Source organism: Paramisgurnus dabryanus, chromosome 11 (assembly GCF_030506205.2).
Source record: "Paramisgurnus dabryanus chromosome 11, PD_genome_1.1, whole genome shotgun sequence".
Taxonomy (NCBI): Eukaryota; Metazoa; Chordata; class Actinopteri; order Cypriniformes; family Cobitidae; genus Paramisgurnus; species Paramisgurnus dabryanus.
Genome location: NC_133347.1, coordinates 15,014,084 through 15,032,339, shown reverse-complemented (window position 1 = coordinate 15,032,339; position 18,256 = coordinate 15,014,084). Strand labels below are relative to the sequence as shown.

The window sequence follows — 18,256 nt, the reverse complement described above, 5'->3', positions numbered from 1 at the left end:
TGAACAAAGAAAGACATCAACATTTTGGATGACATGGTGGTGAGTAAATTATCTGGATTTTTCTTTTAAGAAAATGGAATATTCCTTTAAAACAACACAAAGTGTGTTGTTCCAAAAATAACACACATATGTGTTAGGTTAAGGACAAACAACTAGATGTGTTGTCCTTAACTAAACACAAGATGTGTTATTTTAACACATTCGTTTTAATGAATAAGAGGATACAGTTTTGAGACGTCTCGTTTTCATTTCTGGCTGATCTATTTGTTTAAACTGTATTTAATCTGTAATAACCATTACTTTGACTTGGTTATTTACAGTTAAGGGGTTTAGTTGTTCAATGCCATCTAGTGGTGAGATAAATCAGCAACATTCATTAATAGAAAGAATATGAAAAATGTTGGCATATTTATTTCAGAGTTCATTAATCGGACAGTCAGTTTAGCAGCATAAAAGTCTTGAGGTATATCTATATTAAGTTGTAGGTTACCCACCTATACATTCACTCACATATAAACGCAGTATTCAAAAACACACAGTCTTACGCTGAACTGCAAACATTTCTATCATCTTGTGCATAATGTCTGTGGCAAATACATGGCAGTAAGCCTTCACTTCTGGAGGAGTTAAAGGCAGACCCACTCAGTGAAGAAGCTTTGGCTGTCAAGAGAAAAGTAGGGCAGATGGTAAGAAAAAAAGGTCTGAATTCAAAAAGTCGCAGAGCTCTGAATTAAACCTTGATGATTCATTACAACAGTATATCACTTGAAGACTTCCTACTTTACATGTGCCATTTTTTTCTATCACTATATTTTTAGCCTTGTGTTTAAACTTTAAAGTAAACTTTTTTGAAGTGTTTAAGACTCACGCTCGCCAGTTTTATTCAAAACAATAAGTATTTAAATTCATCAAAATTCAAGTAAACATATGAATTTACCACAACATTTGATACATCCTAAAATCACTTAGGGGCGGTTTCCCAGACAGGGTTTAGATTAATCCAGAACTAGGCCTTAGTTATATTAGGACATTTAAGTTTTTACAAACATACCTTACCAAAAATGTTACTGATGTGCATCTTGAGACAAAACAATGGCACTGATATATTTTAAGATAAGTCAGTAAAAACGGATTTTAGGTAAGACAGCTCAGACATTCATTATAGTCAGGGACTAAAAGACTTAAGCCCTGTCCGGGAAACCGCCCCTATATTAATTAAATAAGGTTTTGGACTCTAAATGGCCATTTACACAACAACGTTTTAACCATAAACAGGAACGTTTTTGTGCTGTTTTGCTGTTCATTTACACGAAAATGGCGTTTTGGGGTCCTGAAAACGCATCCTTTTAATGCCAGGCTTCAAAGTATATGTTTTGTCATCTCCGTGTAACCTATGTAAACGTGAATCTGTGATAACAGTCATGTCATGTGCATGTTTTAAAGAGCACCTATTTCTAAAAAAACAATGCTATTTTGTGTATTTGGTATAATACAATGTGTTGGCATGGTTTATGGTTAAAAAACACTTTATTTTCCGCATACCGTACATTTTTGTAGTTCCAGATTTCACTCTCTTCCTGAACTGCACTGATTTATGTACAAATCTCATCGATTTGAAAAGCGCTGTGTCCCTGATTGGCCAGCTAATCTGTACGTTGTGATTGGCCCGAATACCTCTGACGTCAGCCGGAAATGTAACGTTCCATACCATGTTTGAAAGATTCGATCACAATGCATTGCTAACAGGAGTTAACTTGCATGCCGAGTCCGAAGCAGGAGGAATTATGAGTATGTCGGTCTTCTCTACATCACCAATTCCAGGAAGTAAACTGTTGTCTACAAGCCGTGTGTTTGTTGTAGTCCAAGAAAAAAGAATTCACGTTGGAGACGATAACTCGCGTCAATGACCGCGTTTACATGCACCCTAATAATACGATTATAATGGGATTTTGTCAATACTGCGATTATACTTTGCCTCATGTAAACGCAATAATTCGATAAAAATAATGCGATTAAGCTCATAATCGCAATAAGTAAAGTCGCATTAAAAGAGGTGGCGTACGCCGTTTATAATCGCAGTATGCGTCCATGTAAACGCTTTAATCGCATTTATACCGCACTAATTCAGTGCACGTGTGTTTTAGTCACGCACCTTAAGCACAAATTCGTTTTAATCTTGACATTAGGAAGTTTTACATGAACTCTGCCAACACGACTCGCTGTCAGCAGTCTGCCTTCATTCAGAAACAGCTCAAATAACACGACAGCAGTGTATAAAACCTTTAAATGACATTATAACGATAATTATAACGATAAATATATTAGTGACCACATCATAATGATAACTTCATGCTAATTCGATAAAACGAGCGCGGCATTACCTAATATTGGATATTTCTTGTAATAAAAACTTTTTTTGCAATTGTTTACATGTCACTGAATATGTACATATGCTGTTCTTGTTGCATGTACACAGCGGGAAACCAGCAGATGTCCTCAACTGAATGAATGTAGTAGTTTGTGTAATAATATCATACCTTTTGGCGTAGTCAGTGTGGTAGAAAAATTTCACAGCATCAGCGCTGGATACCTGAGGTAATTTTATGTTATAAACCTCAGCAATGAATGAGCTTTCTGCTGCATTTTAAGTGCGCGTGCACTTCAAGTTCAAATAGATTTGATTGGCTGTCAATGGTTTATCGTTCATCATGTGCCAAAATCGCTATCGTTATAGTTGTTGTGTGAGCTCTGCTATTATCTTTAATATAAAACGATTTTTAAAACTATATTTTTATATCATGTGAACGCCCTTTACAGGCACTGTCATATTTATATCTTCATCACGGCACTGGATAATGAAATACATCTATAACAACGTGTTTGTCATTTAACGTAAGTAAATTAAAACAGTGGACCATATATGTGAGTTCATCATTTGTGCTCTGCATTGAACTTTGTGTGAATAATCCGAAAATAAAAACTGCATGTAAACCGGAGTGAAGAGGTTAGCTCCAGTCATGTAAACATCTTACTGCGATTAAGACCTTACTCGCATTATTGGAAATAATCGCATTTTTGGTGTGCATGTAAATGTGGTCATTGTTTAATTTGGGGTTTGTACCTTTTGCACATCGGTAACATGTACTAATACACACTTACACACCAAAGGAAATGTAAAATCGTGAATCGGATAATTGGTGTGCTTTAATTCAGTATATAGGCATGCACATGTATAACCAAATCAACAATGGCAGCCTATAGGATTGCGTTTGTGCTTCTCAACAAAGTTTGCAAAATGTTGGCGAATTATACCCCAGGTCACTTGTAGTAATCAAGCTACCTCATTGTCCGTTGCTTGATGCTTTCGCTGTCTTGATTGTTAGCATATCACCTTCTAGAAAAATGCGTATGTGGGTATGCATAATGTTTCTTTATAAGGTAATGTTGCTATCTACTGTCCTGACACACGTGAAACAGCGCATTTAGTAGTCTTCGCAAATCAGTATAAACTGGATCTTTTGACAACATTGTCATGTGTACGTGAAAATTAAAATAAGAGCAAAAGAAGTTAAATGTGAAGTGTGTAGTACATACCTTCTGTGCACCAAGTTTCTTTGGCAAACTGTTGGAGTTTGCACCCAGTCTGGCATCCTCTCCCCAGGACACCACACTGGAGTGAGTTTTGGAGAGAGAGGAGCGAATGGTGGATTTTGGGACACAAGAAGTGATTTTGGGGGGAGAGGAACAGCTGGTTTTACGTTTTCTACGAGTCCTCTGATTCAGTCCCTTATCAGATTCTTGGGGAGCAGAAGGGGTGATGGGGGTGGACACATAGGTGGAACTTTGCTCGATCAGCCCCCTCATTTCAGTGCCATATACTGATAGGTGTGGTTTGCTGCCATTGAATGGGCCATGTGAAGATGAAATTGCTGTTTTGGCCAAAGAAGGGTGCTGGTCTTTGTGGCGAGGGGTGTATAAGATGGTGGCCTGTTCAGAGTCATCGTCTTGTAGAGACTTTAGCCGCTTGCTGGCTGTGGGAGTCTCCTGAAGCTCCCTGAATGTTGCCTGCAAAGACTGCTTGCCGGTCAGACCCATAGGGTTGCGGGGCCGACCAGGGCCTGAGACCGAGTTGGCTTTTTTTAAAGGTTTGGTGCCTTGGGGCTCTGATTTTCCTGAGGTGGTAGTCCTGAGACAAGAGGCTTTGTGGCCGGGTCGTGAGATGGAAGTGGCATCATGGGAATTGTAGCTGTGTGTGGTGACGAGGGGTTGATAAGAGCATAGTTCTGACTCCCGAGGGATTTTCCTGCAGATATAAGCAAAGTTAAAGGAACAGTATGTAAGAAATGTATATCAATTGATCATAAAATAGACCTGATATGTCACTAGACATTAAGAAATTTCTTTTCATTTCAAGTACTTAAATCACTAACAACAGTGGTCTGGCCAGGATATTGTCATTTAAAAAGTGGAGTTGCAGCCCTCAACTGATGTTTATGTTGTCATTTTTTGTACAACCCCAAAACAGAAAAAGTTGGGACACTGTAGAAATTGTGAGTAAAAAAGGAATGGAATAATTTACAAATCTCATAAACTTATATTTTATTCACAGTAGAATATAGATAACATATCAAATGTTGAAAGTAAGATATTTTGAAATGTCATGCCAAATATTGGCTCATTTTGGATTTCATGAGAGCTACACATTCCAAAAAAAGTTGGGACAGGTAGCAATAAGAGGCCAGAAAAGTTAAATGTGCATATAAAGGAACAGCTGGAGGAGGACCAATGTTTAGGAATGGGAATGTTGTCCTATTCTTGTCTAATACAGACTTCTAGTTGCTCAACTGTCTTAGGTCTTCTTTGTCGCATCTTTCGCTTTATGATGCACCAAATCTTTTCTTTGGGTGAAAGATCTGGACTGCAGGTTGGCCATTTCAGTACTCAGATCCTTCTTCTATGCAGTCTTGATGTTGTAATTGATGCCACCATGCCACACGCACTCATGCAACCCCAAACCATCAGAGATGCAGGCTTCTGAAAAGAGCGCTAATAACAACTTGGGTTGTCATTGTCCTCTTTAGTCCGGATGAAATGGCATCCCAGTTTTTCAAAAAGAACTTCAAATTTTGATTCGTTGGACCACAGAACAGTTTTCCACTTTGCCAAAGTCCATTTTAAATGAGCCTTGCCCAGGGAAAACACATGCGCTTCTGGGTCATGCTTAGATATGGCTTCTTTTTTGACCTACAGAGTTTTAGCTGGCAACAGCGAATGACACGGTGGATTGTGTTCACTGACAATGTGTTCTGGAAGTATTCCAGAGCCCATGTTGTGATTTCCATTACAGTAGCATTCCTGTATGTGATGCAGTGCCATCTAAGAGCCCGAAGATCACAGGCATCCGGTATGGTTTTCCGGTCTTGACCCTTACGCACAGAGATTGTTCCAGATTCTCTGAATCTTTGAATGATATTATGCACTGTAGATGATGATAACTTCAATCTCATTGCATTTTTTCTCTGAGAAGCTCAGAAAACTATTTTTCGCTGCAGCATTGGGGGAATTGGTGATTCTCTGCCCATCTTGACCTCTGAGAGACACTGCCATTCTGAGAGGCTCTTTTTATACCCAATCATGTTGCCAATTGACCTAATAAGTTGCAAATTGGTCTTTCAACTGTTCCTTATATGTACATTAAAATTTTCTGGCCTCTTATTGCTACCTGTCCCAACTTTTTTTGGAATGTGTAGCTCTCATGAGAAACAAAATGTGCCAATATTTGGCATGACATTTCAAAATATCTTACTTTCAACATTTGATATGTTATCTATATTCTACTGTGAATAAAATATAAGCTTATGAGATTTGTAAATTATTCCATTCCTTTTTTACTCACAATTTCTACAGTGTCCCAACTTTTTCTGTTTTGGGGTTGTATTTGCCACCAGTTGTGTGATTGCAGTACCAGTTTTAGCCACAATGTTTTGTGATTGCAATACCAGTTTTGGCCACAATCCTACATACTGTTCCTTTAAACAATTTTATTGTTTAAATAAACGGATTTAAAAATTAGATTCTGTAAAAAATAAATCTTCTGTCATTTACGCATCCTGATGTATTTGGAGATTTGAGTTCCTCTGGATTTGGAACGACATAAGGGTAAGTATACAAAAATATTCCCTTTACATTTATTTACACATTTAGCAGATGCCTTTATCCAAAGTGACTTGTTTATTTAATTAGCATTGTGTGTTCCCTGGGTTCAACCTCTTGCACTGCTAACGCAATGCTCCACCACTGAGCTATAGAGGAGCACTAACATTTAAAACATTTTCTCAACTTGCTAATGTTGAAAGCACACAAAATGTGAATGTGTGTCACATAAGCCTGATGTGGTGAAACATCTTACTTCCACAAAAAAGTGCTGAGGTGCTGCTCCATCATGACAGCGAAAGCTGAGCGCAGGTGAAGCAGCCTTCGGTCAAACGCTAACACGCTACGCCCGAGTTCACGTGCCCCAAAAGTACATAGCTGTTTAGGGTGACACAGGACAAACATGGGCACATTATTCAGAATGAAAAAAACAACTATTAAACACCATGTGACCCTTTCTGTAAAATCCTGGCTAAAGTATCAATCAAATTATGAGATTAGGAGCATCAAAGCTTCGGTCTTCAATTTCACATTGATTTCAATCCTTGACATGACCATCTCAGGCAATATTAAAGACATCAAGGTTATATTAAAGAGACTCTCCACTTTTTTGAAAATATGCTCATTTTCCAGCTCCCCTAGAGTTATAAACATTTGATTTTTACCGTTTTGGAATCCATTCAGCTAATCTCCGGGTCTGTTACCACTTTTAGCATAGCTTAGCATAATCAATAGAATCTGATTAGACCATTAGCATCACGCTAAAAAATAACCAAAGAGTTTGGATATTTTTCCTATTTTAAACTGGACTCTCCTATAGCTACATCGTGTACAAAGACAGACAGAAAATTAAAAGTTGCGATTTTTTAGGCAGATATTGCTAGGAACTATACTCTCATTCTGGCATAATAGGCAAGGACTCTGCTGCCGTGACATGGCTGCAGGAGGCACAATGGTATTACGCAGCAGCCGAAAATAGTCTCCTTTTTCCATTGGTCTTAGTACACGATGTAACTACAGAAGAGTCGAGTTTTAAATAAGAAAAGTATCAAAACTCTTTGGTTATTTTTAGTGCAATGCTAATGGTCTAATCAGATTCAATGGATTATGCTAAGCTATGCTAAAAGTGGTAGTGCCAGACCCGGAGATCAGCTGAATGGATTCCAAAATGGTAAAAATCAAATGATTAACTCTAGGGGAGCCGGAAAATTGTTGTTTTTCACGGGCAGGGCCACATAATCACATACATATTTCATTTTAAACATCTAATAGAGTTATTTTATAATCTTTACTTTTAATATGAGTGAAACCGATTTGAGAATATACTCACCCCTAGGGGTTTGGGGTGCCAGATGCTTGCAGGTAGATGAGCAAATTCCTCACGGTTCTCATCATCACTCTCATCACTGGAGAAAACCGCTGAGAGAGACTCTACCAGAGTATCCTCAGAGCGCATGACCTTCTGCTCCATATCTACACCACTTTCTGATGAAGTCAATGACCTGTAAACAGACATATTTACAAGTCCTTATTATTAATAACTTGAATTCATGCCATATAAAATATTTATATAACTTTGATTCACATGTCATATAGCATGTAAACCCTAAAACCCGTTACTTAAAATGTAAGTGAAACATGTCTTTTGTTTATAAACTGTGTAGAGATGATTCTGACACGGTGGCCAACAGGGGTCACTGCACTGCAACGAAAGAAAACACATGCAAATCGAAAAAACACCAGCAAATCAAGAAAACATCTTCATCAGTTTGACAACACGTGCTGCAGATACACCCAACATAAACAAATACAGAAACACGTTGCAAATACTCACAACACGTACAAATGTGTTGTCAAACTGATGAAGATGTTTTCTTGATTTGCAGGTGTTTTTTTCAATTTGCATGTGTTTTCTTTCGTTGCAGTTAGGGGTGTGCAAAAAAATCGATTCACATTTGAATCGCGATTCAAGCTTTGCCGATTCTGAATCGATTCATAGAATTCCAAAAATCGATTCATACATTTTTTTGTAATGCCGTTTTACTATTGTCCTTTACTATCTCAGTATTCCCATAGATGACGCTGCGTCGTATTCACTCTGACGCCTGCACACTCTTGTCACAGTGTTTCCCACACATTGACTTTACTTGGGTGCTGTGCCTAGTTATATTAACAAGTGCCCAAGTATTTCTGGCGTCAAATTTTGTCTTTTTTTTGTTTTTCTGTGATGATGACACTCTTTAATAATGACATTTTGTGTGCGACATGATGAGCTCGGTGTCCGTTCACGTGCTCTCTGTTTCGCAATGAATTGGGATGCGACGCGAACAAACTCGTGTCACATTGTATCCTTCATGTTTCTGAACTTAAGCAGAGTTTTACCATTAGAGAACTTCACGGAGCACCCGCGGACCGTATGGTTCCGGGTTTGTATTTGAAATGGTCAGTCAGGTCCGGGTCAGTCAAAGTTAAATTACTTCGGGTCCCGAGTCTGATTAGTGAGTAAAACCCGAGTCGTTTGGAGAATGACCATGAGCGCTACCGTGCTAAAGCTCGCGTGCAGTTTCAACGTGCCGACGGTTTCTATGGTGATAAAAACGGGCTCTTTTCTAACATTATTAATAAACCATATCTTTTCCAAAATCTATTGCACTGAACGAGCAAAGCTCAAGCTGACTCAAGATTTACAAAACGCAAAGCTGTAATGTAAAGTCCCCTGTCACTGGGGCAGCAAGCAGACTTTTGAATCTGAAATAATGAGTTGATTTAGCTTTTTTTTAATTGGCAAGAGAGAAATAGAGAGGCACTTTCCTTGCTTCTGCTCTATCTAATAGACATAATAACCATTATAACACCAGTCACATTTATAATCTATAGACCTGCAGTGTCTATCATTCATATACTATATTATTGTATTTAATAGAGTTTGATAAAAGGGGTCATCTAATTGCTTCATATCGGTTTTTATTTTTGCATAAAGACATAAAGTAATATCAAACTACATTTAATTTGTTGTGTTTCTTTTCTTTAAAATTGTATATCTCCTACAATCAGTCACATAGGAAGAAGTAAACTACATTTACATACTGTGAATCGTTTTTTAAAATCAAGAATCGTTTTTGAATCGAAAATCGATTTTGAATCGAATCTTGAGCCTAAAAATCGGAATCGGATCGAATCGTGAAATTTTCTGAATCGTGCACCCCTAGTTGCAGTGCAGTGACCCCTGTCGGCCACCGTAGTCCAACCCCTGCGAGGACTTCAAACGATGTCAGCTTTGAATAAACCTACAATACTGCTACATTTTACATATAATGTAACGGTTAAGATCATAACATGTAATCATTGCTTTTACATGCTCGCTATTTTTGCTTACGGTACATGACTTCTGACTATTCTGGTTTTGTAACATACAGTTTTGTAAAGCTGCTTTGAACAATATGCATTAATAAAGCACTATAAAAATCCATTTAAATGGAATATTACAGACTTACTGTATGGTTATTTAATTTAAAATATGTTTAAGAATTGGCTAACTTAAGTTGATGCTCTACTAAGTGATGCACCTGCTGGCAGGAAGTACAAGAAAAACATTTAGAACCTTACCTGAGAATAGAAGAGTTTGTTATTTGGCATTTGTGGAGGAGAGGAGTGAACTGAGACCCACTGTTCACAGGTTGGGAAACCTCTTGGGGTAGAGGGGGGCGCTCTCGAGGCTTTGAGTTCATCTTTAGCTCAATTACAAGTTGGTCAAAGGCTTTGCTCCTTCCTGCCACTTGTCGGCGCTGGTGAATAGAATGAATCTGTGATGGAGAACAAGAACAGAGACAGTTTGTATCAAGGTTTATATAAGTGTTATCTATGCTAGTGAAGTTCTATATATTGACTTCATGTTTACATTGCATGTAAGCAGTCTGGTGCACAGTTTATTTCTTTCAGGGTCCATCACCCCACAGTGTTTGTCCAAATCACAATCTTTCTCTGAAAAAAAAAAAAAACACATTTAAACTGTTATTGCTAATTACAAAATGTATAAAAATGTGAAGCATTTTTGATCCTCAGTATGGGTTATGTGACTTACTGAGGACTTTTTTGTAAGTTCTGCTGCTGTATGTTCTTGGTCCGTGAAGGGGAGAATGAGAGGCCAATCCTTTCTTGAGGGGTTTCTCAGCTGGTGAAGATGCTTTTGGTGGGGTCGGTTCCTGATGCCAAAGTGTGTCCATGGGACTAATGGTGGAAAAATTTGAAGGTGATGGAGGGACTCCATTGGGAATTTTATCCACCAGTTGAGGACTGTAATATAAACAAGTCTGGAATTAGAGTGAACAGTGGATGTTATTTGAGGCAATAACTAATTTTTGGTAGGGTATTTTACAGCTACCAAACCAATTTCACCCTCTTCTGATGAAGGTCTCTCTCACTCACCAATTAGGAATGGAAGAAGGGTAACAGACTAATAACTTTTACATGTGAAGCATCTGCATATTATTAACATAGAAAATAGGCTGTTCTGCACATGCTTTCCTTGTGCTTGGTTAAATGTTTCACATAACAATGTAATGAGTGTTAATAAAAAAGCTATAGGACTAATTCAAGCTCCTATATGAGAGATTAACACAGAGCTGGTTTCACTTTATGAATCAAGATGAAGAGCAAAACTACAGCTCACTCTTTCTTACCTATGTGCATCACACTGTGGTGTGGAGCGGCACTGGTGTGGAGAGTGAGGTGGTGGGACTCGTGGAGGTCCAGCATCCTGGCACCTTTTGTCTTGACCCACACAAATGCCAGGGTGCTGGGAGGGAGGTCTCCCTTGGTGGGGCCGGTCTGGAGAGCAACTGGATTGAGGGCAATAGAGCTTGCTAAAGGGGCCATGCCGTCGCTCACAATGCCTCTCAAAAGCCTGTGGTTTCACCACCTGACCACAGTGACAGCACACCACCAAGAAGAAGTCATCGTGTGCTGGGCAGTAGCCATATATAGACATGTCTGTGAGGGCAATAAAATATTGAGACTTGAGATGACATATGTTTAATTTGTATTTTAAGCTTGTGTCACATTCTCATTGCATTACCTTCCTTTTTGAGAGTCATAGTTTCGATCCTTTTCTTCCCAATTTTGCTGCATTCTACCATAGATGGCCCTAAAATAAGCAGTGAAACAAACATATTTGAATTTCAATCATACGTGAATACAAACAGTAAAACAAAGTACATTCAAATTTCACTACTATCTCTAGAGGTTCTTCATTTTAGCAATTCTTGACAATGATACGGCACAAAAATAACGTGTTGGTCATGCAGCGATGCGCAAACAGATACGCGTATGATATCAAAGTTCCGCGATAGCCAAAGCTTTCTAATCGCTCTCGCGGTACTTTGATGTCATATATCGCAAGAAGTCGAATAACGTTACTCTTAAAAAGATGTTCTCGCGCTGAGCAGAAGAACAACCACTGAAACAATTTTAACCGAGAGTGTGTATATGTGTGGTTTATTTTGATTTAATAGTTCACTGACCTAAAATTCATCTCCACCTTTACTTCCTGTCGGTCTTGTGTCAGCTCAACTAATCGCACACTCAACTAATCGTCCTAGGGCATTAAAGTCATTACAACGTTCATCTAATATACATGATATAGATAACCAAAACTCACTTAAGGAAAATTACAATTGTTTTTTTAAAACCAGACATATTTAAGGATAAAATATATTTGGCGGAGCTCTAGGACCTGGGAGTTTTCCCAACCGAGCCGTGACTTGGTCTGAAAACATACGGCTCTAGGACCCTGTGGGTCCTTTGTGTGGTTCCTGTTCTTTTGAAACAAATCTATTTCCTGTGCAGGCACCAAGTAAATAAATACAAAACTGTCCACAGGTGTACTTTTACTCACCCTCCAAAATGGATACGTCCGCTTTGTCGATCCAAGAGTCCCAGCTTTGCCCTACAAAGTCAAGAATGGAAATCCGCCGATCTAGGGCAGCCATTACCGTTTCAGCGCGTGCACGCTCCGCCACCATGAAGACGGGAGCGCATTGCTACGTCATCTTGCGCGCTCACGGCGGACTACCTTAACGCTCGTACTTGTCTGCACGCTGGAAATACCCTACTTAAATATTTCTGTGCATTGTAAACCAGATTAAATAAAATATAAACCGAAAACCGCGTGATTTTACAACCATACCATTACAAAATCTTCAAATTCTTTTACTATTCAAGTTAACTGTTTAGACAACATTTTACGAAAATTAACCATGGTTTTACTACAGTTAAGTACTACATGGTTACTGTAGTAAACAATCGTTTTGCTAATAGTAAATTAATCAATACACCAAAAAATAAACATGGTTACAACAACATTTTTACCAGAAAAAAACGGTTAATTTTCGTAAGGGACACACATGTGGATTGGAAACCCCAAAACATGTTTTATGTTTTTATTCATTTATTAAAATGTTCTAAAAAATATTTTGTTTAAACTTGTACAAAGTAATCAGGCAAATTTTATTTCTTTAACAACAATTGTGTTTGTTTGACATGTAAACATTTTAACAACGCTACAAGAATTGGATTTTACACAGTGGATTAAACACAGCAATGAGATAACACAAGAACATAGGCGTGTATTGTAGTCCATTTCTAAAAAGAGAACACAACAACAGTTACAAAACCAGGCCATATCAACCATATTGCTATTTTATATAAACACATTTGGCACATTTGGTTTGCTGTAACAGGCTGAAATGACAGCAACAAGTCAACAGTTACAGTAAAGACATGAAATGTAATTGTTTTATGACAGCTGTATCAATTTACATCGTACATACAGGTTTGTGCAAAGGTGCCATTGTACCTTTAACAATGCACATTTTTCTAAACATACAGCTTTGCTGTAGTGTGTGCAAATTTAAATTTGAAAATCATTTCAACAGTATAGAAATATGACGACCATCCACAGTGTGTTTGTGACTTGGGTCACTTAAGGTAGATACTTTCAGATCAGTTGGCTGAGGTGTGTAACACCACTTTAATATCCAATAACACCTGCTTGATGAATTTGGACGAGACATGCCGTTTTATTTTGGTTGTTCTGTTCCTTCTTGTGGATTGGCTGACTTGTGGAATGGTGTCTCTTTGAAGAGGAACCAGCAGTTTCCTCCCCACAGTATAAGGTTGAGGAATCCAAAGATCTAAAGGAGTTGACAAAAACATTACGAAAGCAAAGCTTTGTTTAAATAACAAGTTAGAAGTGGTCGTAAAATATAAATCAACTGGTGTATAACTTCCACTTGCATAATTATTATTATTTATTTTTGTTACCACTCAGCAGTATTACAGGTTTTAAAGGACATTTGTAATTAAATACTAAGAATAATTTAAAAGTTAAGTTTCATTACTTTAAAATATAAAATCAAAGTACTCTAAAATCCATCATCATTAAGGAGTCTACACATATAAGGGTTTGGTGATTTCCTATATTTATTCCTATAGCTTTGCCCTTCTTGTTTTTCACACATGTATAATAAAGGCCAAATAGATTGTCAAGAGTTAAGAGAGTAACACTCGGGATATAATGCATTTAAGCTTGATCTGAAATGATGACAAATCAGTCTGACAAAAATGATCTATCCAGATGAATTTAGCCAAATTATTTATTCGTTTTCATACTTAATAGATACACATTAATTTATCTACTAATATACTATTGAAAATGCCATAAATAAATATTCATTGCCTTCTGCATTGCATTCGTTTTGTACATTTACAGGTACGGTCTAATTTGAATTTATTTTTAAGACACTGCTGTGTTCTGTATTTACCGATGCTCTGTAAATTTGCACTTAAAAAAAACTTGTTCTTCAATTTATTTTTGTTTTTTCAAAAAATATATTTATATAATAGTATAGCTTGTTAATCTTTTTCTCATAAGGGAAAAGACATGTAGCCTACCTGCTTCTACATCAGTTTACCTCGTTGTTCTGGATTTAAATAATAATTTTAGTTTAGTAAATGAAGGCGGTATAATCCCATAACGCGCTAGTGAGCCACGCAAAATCTACATTATTGTAGCTTCAAATTTCACTCTCTTCCTGAAAGTATAGATTGAAAAGCTCTGTGTCCCTGATTGGCCAGCTAATCTGTACGTTGTGATTGGCTTGAATACCTCTGATGTCAGTGGGAAATGTGATGCTCCTTACCATGTTTGAAAGATTCAGTCACAATGCAATGCTAACAGGAGTTTGTGAGTCTAAGCGGGAGGAATTATGATAATGACGGTCTTGTTTACATCACCAATCCCAGGAAGTAAACTGTTGACTACAATCTGTGTGTTTGTTGTAGTCTAAGAAAAAATTATTTACGTTGGAGACGATATCTCGCATCATCGTTTCCTTGGGGGTATGTATGTTTTGCATATCATTATTATGTACTAATACACACTTACCCACCAAATGAAATGTAAAAACGTGAATCGGAAAATAGGTGCTCTTTAACCCAAGTTAATAAAAAAAAAAAATCTGATCAATTCCAGCATGCTATATTTACAGATTATAAAAAACAACTATCAATGCATAAAAGCATTTGGCAAGCTTTGATGCAAAAGCCGCTAAACACTGCCTTCATTAAATATTAGATAATAACATATCCAAATGTTTCAAATCTGCTTAATCCCAAACTCAGGCCATTCAGGAATACCGGTTTGTGGCAGAATCCATTAAAAGATAAAAAAGAAAATTGACAAGACGCGCTAAGAGGGTTTTGCATTTGAGCTCTTTGTTCATTTATCTTGTTATATGTTATAAATGCTCTTACCACTGATGAATTGAGACGACCCATTAGGGGGATGTGCCCCGCTGTGCACTTGTTTTTTAAGACGTCTTTACAAACGTCAGTTATGGACAGAAGTGTATTTGGACTGGTTGCCCATTTCACATCAGTAAGGCCTTTTCCCCAAGCAGATGACGACACCAGCCACAGAAATGTGAAGATCCCAGTTATCAGCAGATCCTAAATAAAGTTATATGTGGTGAAATAACAAATTGTTTATTTATATACCTTTAAAAAAACGTTTTTTAACATGAAACATGATTTTTGAGAACTTTAATTGTGTTAAGAAGACTTTAAATATGTGCATATGTCCTGATATGTGCATTTCTTTGTATTCTTTGATATCTTGGAGCTTATTTATGTTTCAGAGATAATGCAGTGTTATGGTTTCACTGAACTTTTGTTTAGATGCAGATACGTTTTACCATTCTATGCATCTATTTCAGTCTCAGACCTTGGGGGCGGGTGGGGTTGCAGCTTAGTGGTTAAAGGGATAGTTCACTTTAAAATGTAAATTCTGTCATTATTTACTCATCATCATGTTGTTTTAAACCTGTATGAAATTCTTTTTTCTGATGAACTCAAAATATGATATATTGAGAAATGATGGTAAGCACACAGCAGTAAGTGACCATAGACTTCCATGGTAGGAATAAAAAAATATGATGGAATTTAATGGGTACCGTCAACTGTGTGCTTACCATCATTTATCAAAATATTTTCTTAATCATTTATCACAATACTTCCAAGATATTTTTTCCTACTATGGAAGTCTATAGAGTGGAAAGTGGGGCTTGTAACCCTTGCCCTTGAGCAAGACACCTTAACTCCAGTTGCTCCAAGGGCCCCACTGCTCTGGGTGTGTGTGTGCGTGCGTGCGTGCGTGCGTGTTCACGGGTGGGGACGGGATAAATGCAAAGGCGCATTTCGAGTATGGGCTCCATACCTGACAAACATGTCACACTTTCACATTTTCACTTAAAACAGTTGCAGCTCTTATTGGAAAAACACACCCCTCCGTTTCTTCATTTACACACTAACGTTAAAAATATTTTTACACCCCCACACAGCAGTCAGCAACAGCTTTGAAAATGTATTTTCAATTCATACTCAAATGAGTTCTGATCTGGTTCCAACTGGTCAGAAATGCAACGTCTAACTTTCATTTCCCATACAAAAGTGTGAATTTATGTGTCATTCATTACTAACTAAAGGATAACACGTCCTACATCTCATACACGCACATACTGAATAAGTACTGTCATAATGTGTAATTAAACTTAAACACACTTACAAGAGTAGGGCCACGGGGAGACTCGCGGTACATCTGCTGGTAACCCAAGTACAACACAAGCGTAGCAGTGCAGTATAGGAAAGCCAAAACACCAATAGATACGAAAAACTCAGCCGAAGATGAATAATCTCCAACCAGATGTTTTTCAACTTCAGATGTGCCATTGCAGGTTGGGATTTTATAAATCTGGTTATTAAGCCTGTTTAACATACAAAATTGATGAATAAACATTAGGATATAAGTATTATTCAAAAGCAAAAAGAATGCATTGTGTACTGGCCAGTCGTTGTGTAAAATGTATAAACAGTATAACCTAAACTCAGTCAGTAACGTTCACCTAAAAGGGTAGCTGAAGGTTACAGGTATTACATGGATTTTGGGATTGTCTTTGCACTGGATGTTGAAACCTGCAGAGCCAGAATAGCCCCCCGTTGTAGCAAAAGCGAAAATGGCGAATATCTGCAGCGATGAAAGAGAAAGTACAGAAGAAAGTTACTATAAACAAAGTACATCAATATGTTATGTAGAGGATTGTGTATAAAACTTCAACCACTTTTTATACCTTAACACATGTCTAAACCATCTAAAGGCAGGAACATATTTTCCATGTAATTCATATTTTAACCATGTTCAAACAATATTTGTATCCTATTATGACACCACCCTCTGTTAGAAGGAAATGTTTACAGTGGTTTCACAACTCTGTTATCCACGAACACAACACACCTTAACAATGACAAAGACATTAAGACAATAAGTCACTTATTTTTAACTTACAAAGATTAATTTTAAGAGAAAACTTTATAGATGACTTTATTCACTTTAGTGACAGTTAGTTATAAAAGTAGGTTCCGTGACTAAGTTTGAAGTTTTGACGTCCAATAAATCAGAAACCAAGCTGAAAAACATTAAAAACTGCGTTGAAAAGTGAATAGGTATAAGTATCATTTATACAGAGCACTTACCCATTCCAATACACGTATGAATCCCAGTGGCTCTTTCAAAAGGCCGAGATCGAGCAGAAACGCGCTCATGTTCTGCAAATAAAGTGACCAATAAACACAACCGTTACAACTGACAGGAAAACCTTCTGAAAATCACACACAGACAGCCGGAAATGTAGAAACGCTGATCATGCTGTGGCAACAGGCTCTGTCTGCACAACGCAATTAACGTTATTCAAAAACATTTCCGTTATCGTATTAACAGCATACTGTGTTTACCTGATGTGAACGTTTGTATGGCGAGAAACAGGAAAAAGTCGCTGTTGACAAAATAAGAGGATTTAAGGGGAAAAAATGCCTTGGGAAGTCGATAGTCAAATTAAAAAGTTGTCAACTCTCTTTTTCTGCTAGGCATGGTTTTCGTCACGTGATTCGTGACGTTGCACCCTCATCCAGACGTCGTGGATGATCATCGCAGTTTAAAAAGGGTTTCCTGTAATAATTGAACTTTAACTGAATTACTACTGAACATGTTTATATGCATACGTTTTATATGCATAAATTATATGTTTTATTAATGTTAACCGGTGCTTATTTTTTGTAATCTTTTTTAACAGTTGATCAGAAATTTTTAGTACACGCATACATTTACAACACATATAACTCAAAACTTTTAATTTGTAAAATTTAATTTTAAATATGTGCACATTTGAGTTAGCGTTGACATAGCATGTCCATAAGAGGACGCCCTTATCACGTTACTTTTCCTGAGGCTGCCTGCCTGTGTGAACTTTAATGTAAAATTCAAATGAGAAATGTAGTTAACTTTTTCGAGTTTTGTGCTTAAACGGTACAGATAATGGTGTATTAAAAATTATACACCATATTAATTTGCTACCTTTTTTCATAGAAAAGCCTGACTCTGGGGTCCTAAAATTAACAACTGACTGTAAAATAAAAAACAAAATCCACTTAAGGTAAAAAGTTTTTAAGAAATTACCTATAGCTCTAAAAAGGAGGTGCCTAAGTCTACAGTGAG

At 37.3% G+C, this 18,256-nt stretch overlaps 2 protein-coding genes across 3 annotated transcripts; both read right to left on the bottom strand.

Annotated features, from left to right (window-relative positions):
• Positions 1-376: 376 nt before the first annotated feature.
• atxn7l2b (ataxin 7-like 2b) lies at positions 377-12,229 on the bottom strand. Of its 2 annotated transcripts, none has more exons than XM_065247027.2 (10): positions 12,047-12,229; positions 11,228-11,296; positions 10,833-11,142; positions 10,235-10,446; positions 10,052-10,134; positions 9,760-9,956; positions 7,484-7,655; positions 6,410-6,531; positions 3,595-4,303; positions 377-660 (listed from the first exon to the last, which is right to left on the bottom strand). In XM_065247027.2, exons 1-10 carry the CDS (start codon positions 12,171-12,173, stop codon positions 643-645), a joined length of 2,019 nt encoding a protein of 672 aa, XP_065103099.1. In that variant the 5' UTR covers positions 12,174-12,229; the 3' UTR covers positions 377-642. The 2 variants fall into 2 exon arrangements, with proteins under 2 accessions (XP_065103099.1, XP_065103100.1); XM_065247028.2 differs by lacking the exon at positions 12,047-12,229 and adding an exon at positions 11,673-11,729.
• Positions 12,230-12,576: 347 nt separating this feature from the next.
• On the bottom strand, positions 12,577-17,648 carry sypl2b (synaptophysin-like 2b). Its single transcript, XM_065247026.2, has 6 exons — positions 17,497-17,648; positions 17,239-17,310; positions 16,611-16,732; positions 16,274-16,472; positions 14,965-15,159; positions 12,577-13,343 (listed from the first exon to the last, which is right to left on the bottom strand). Exons 2-6 carry the CDS (start codon positions 17,305-17,307, stop codon positions 13,230-13,232), a joined length of 699 nt encoding a protein of 232 aa, XP_065103098.1. The 5' UTR covers positions 17,308-17,310; positions 17,497-17,648; the 3' UTR covers positions 12,577-13,229.
• Between the last annotated feature and the right edge of the window lie 608 nt (positions 17,649-18,256).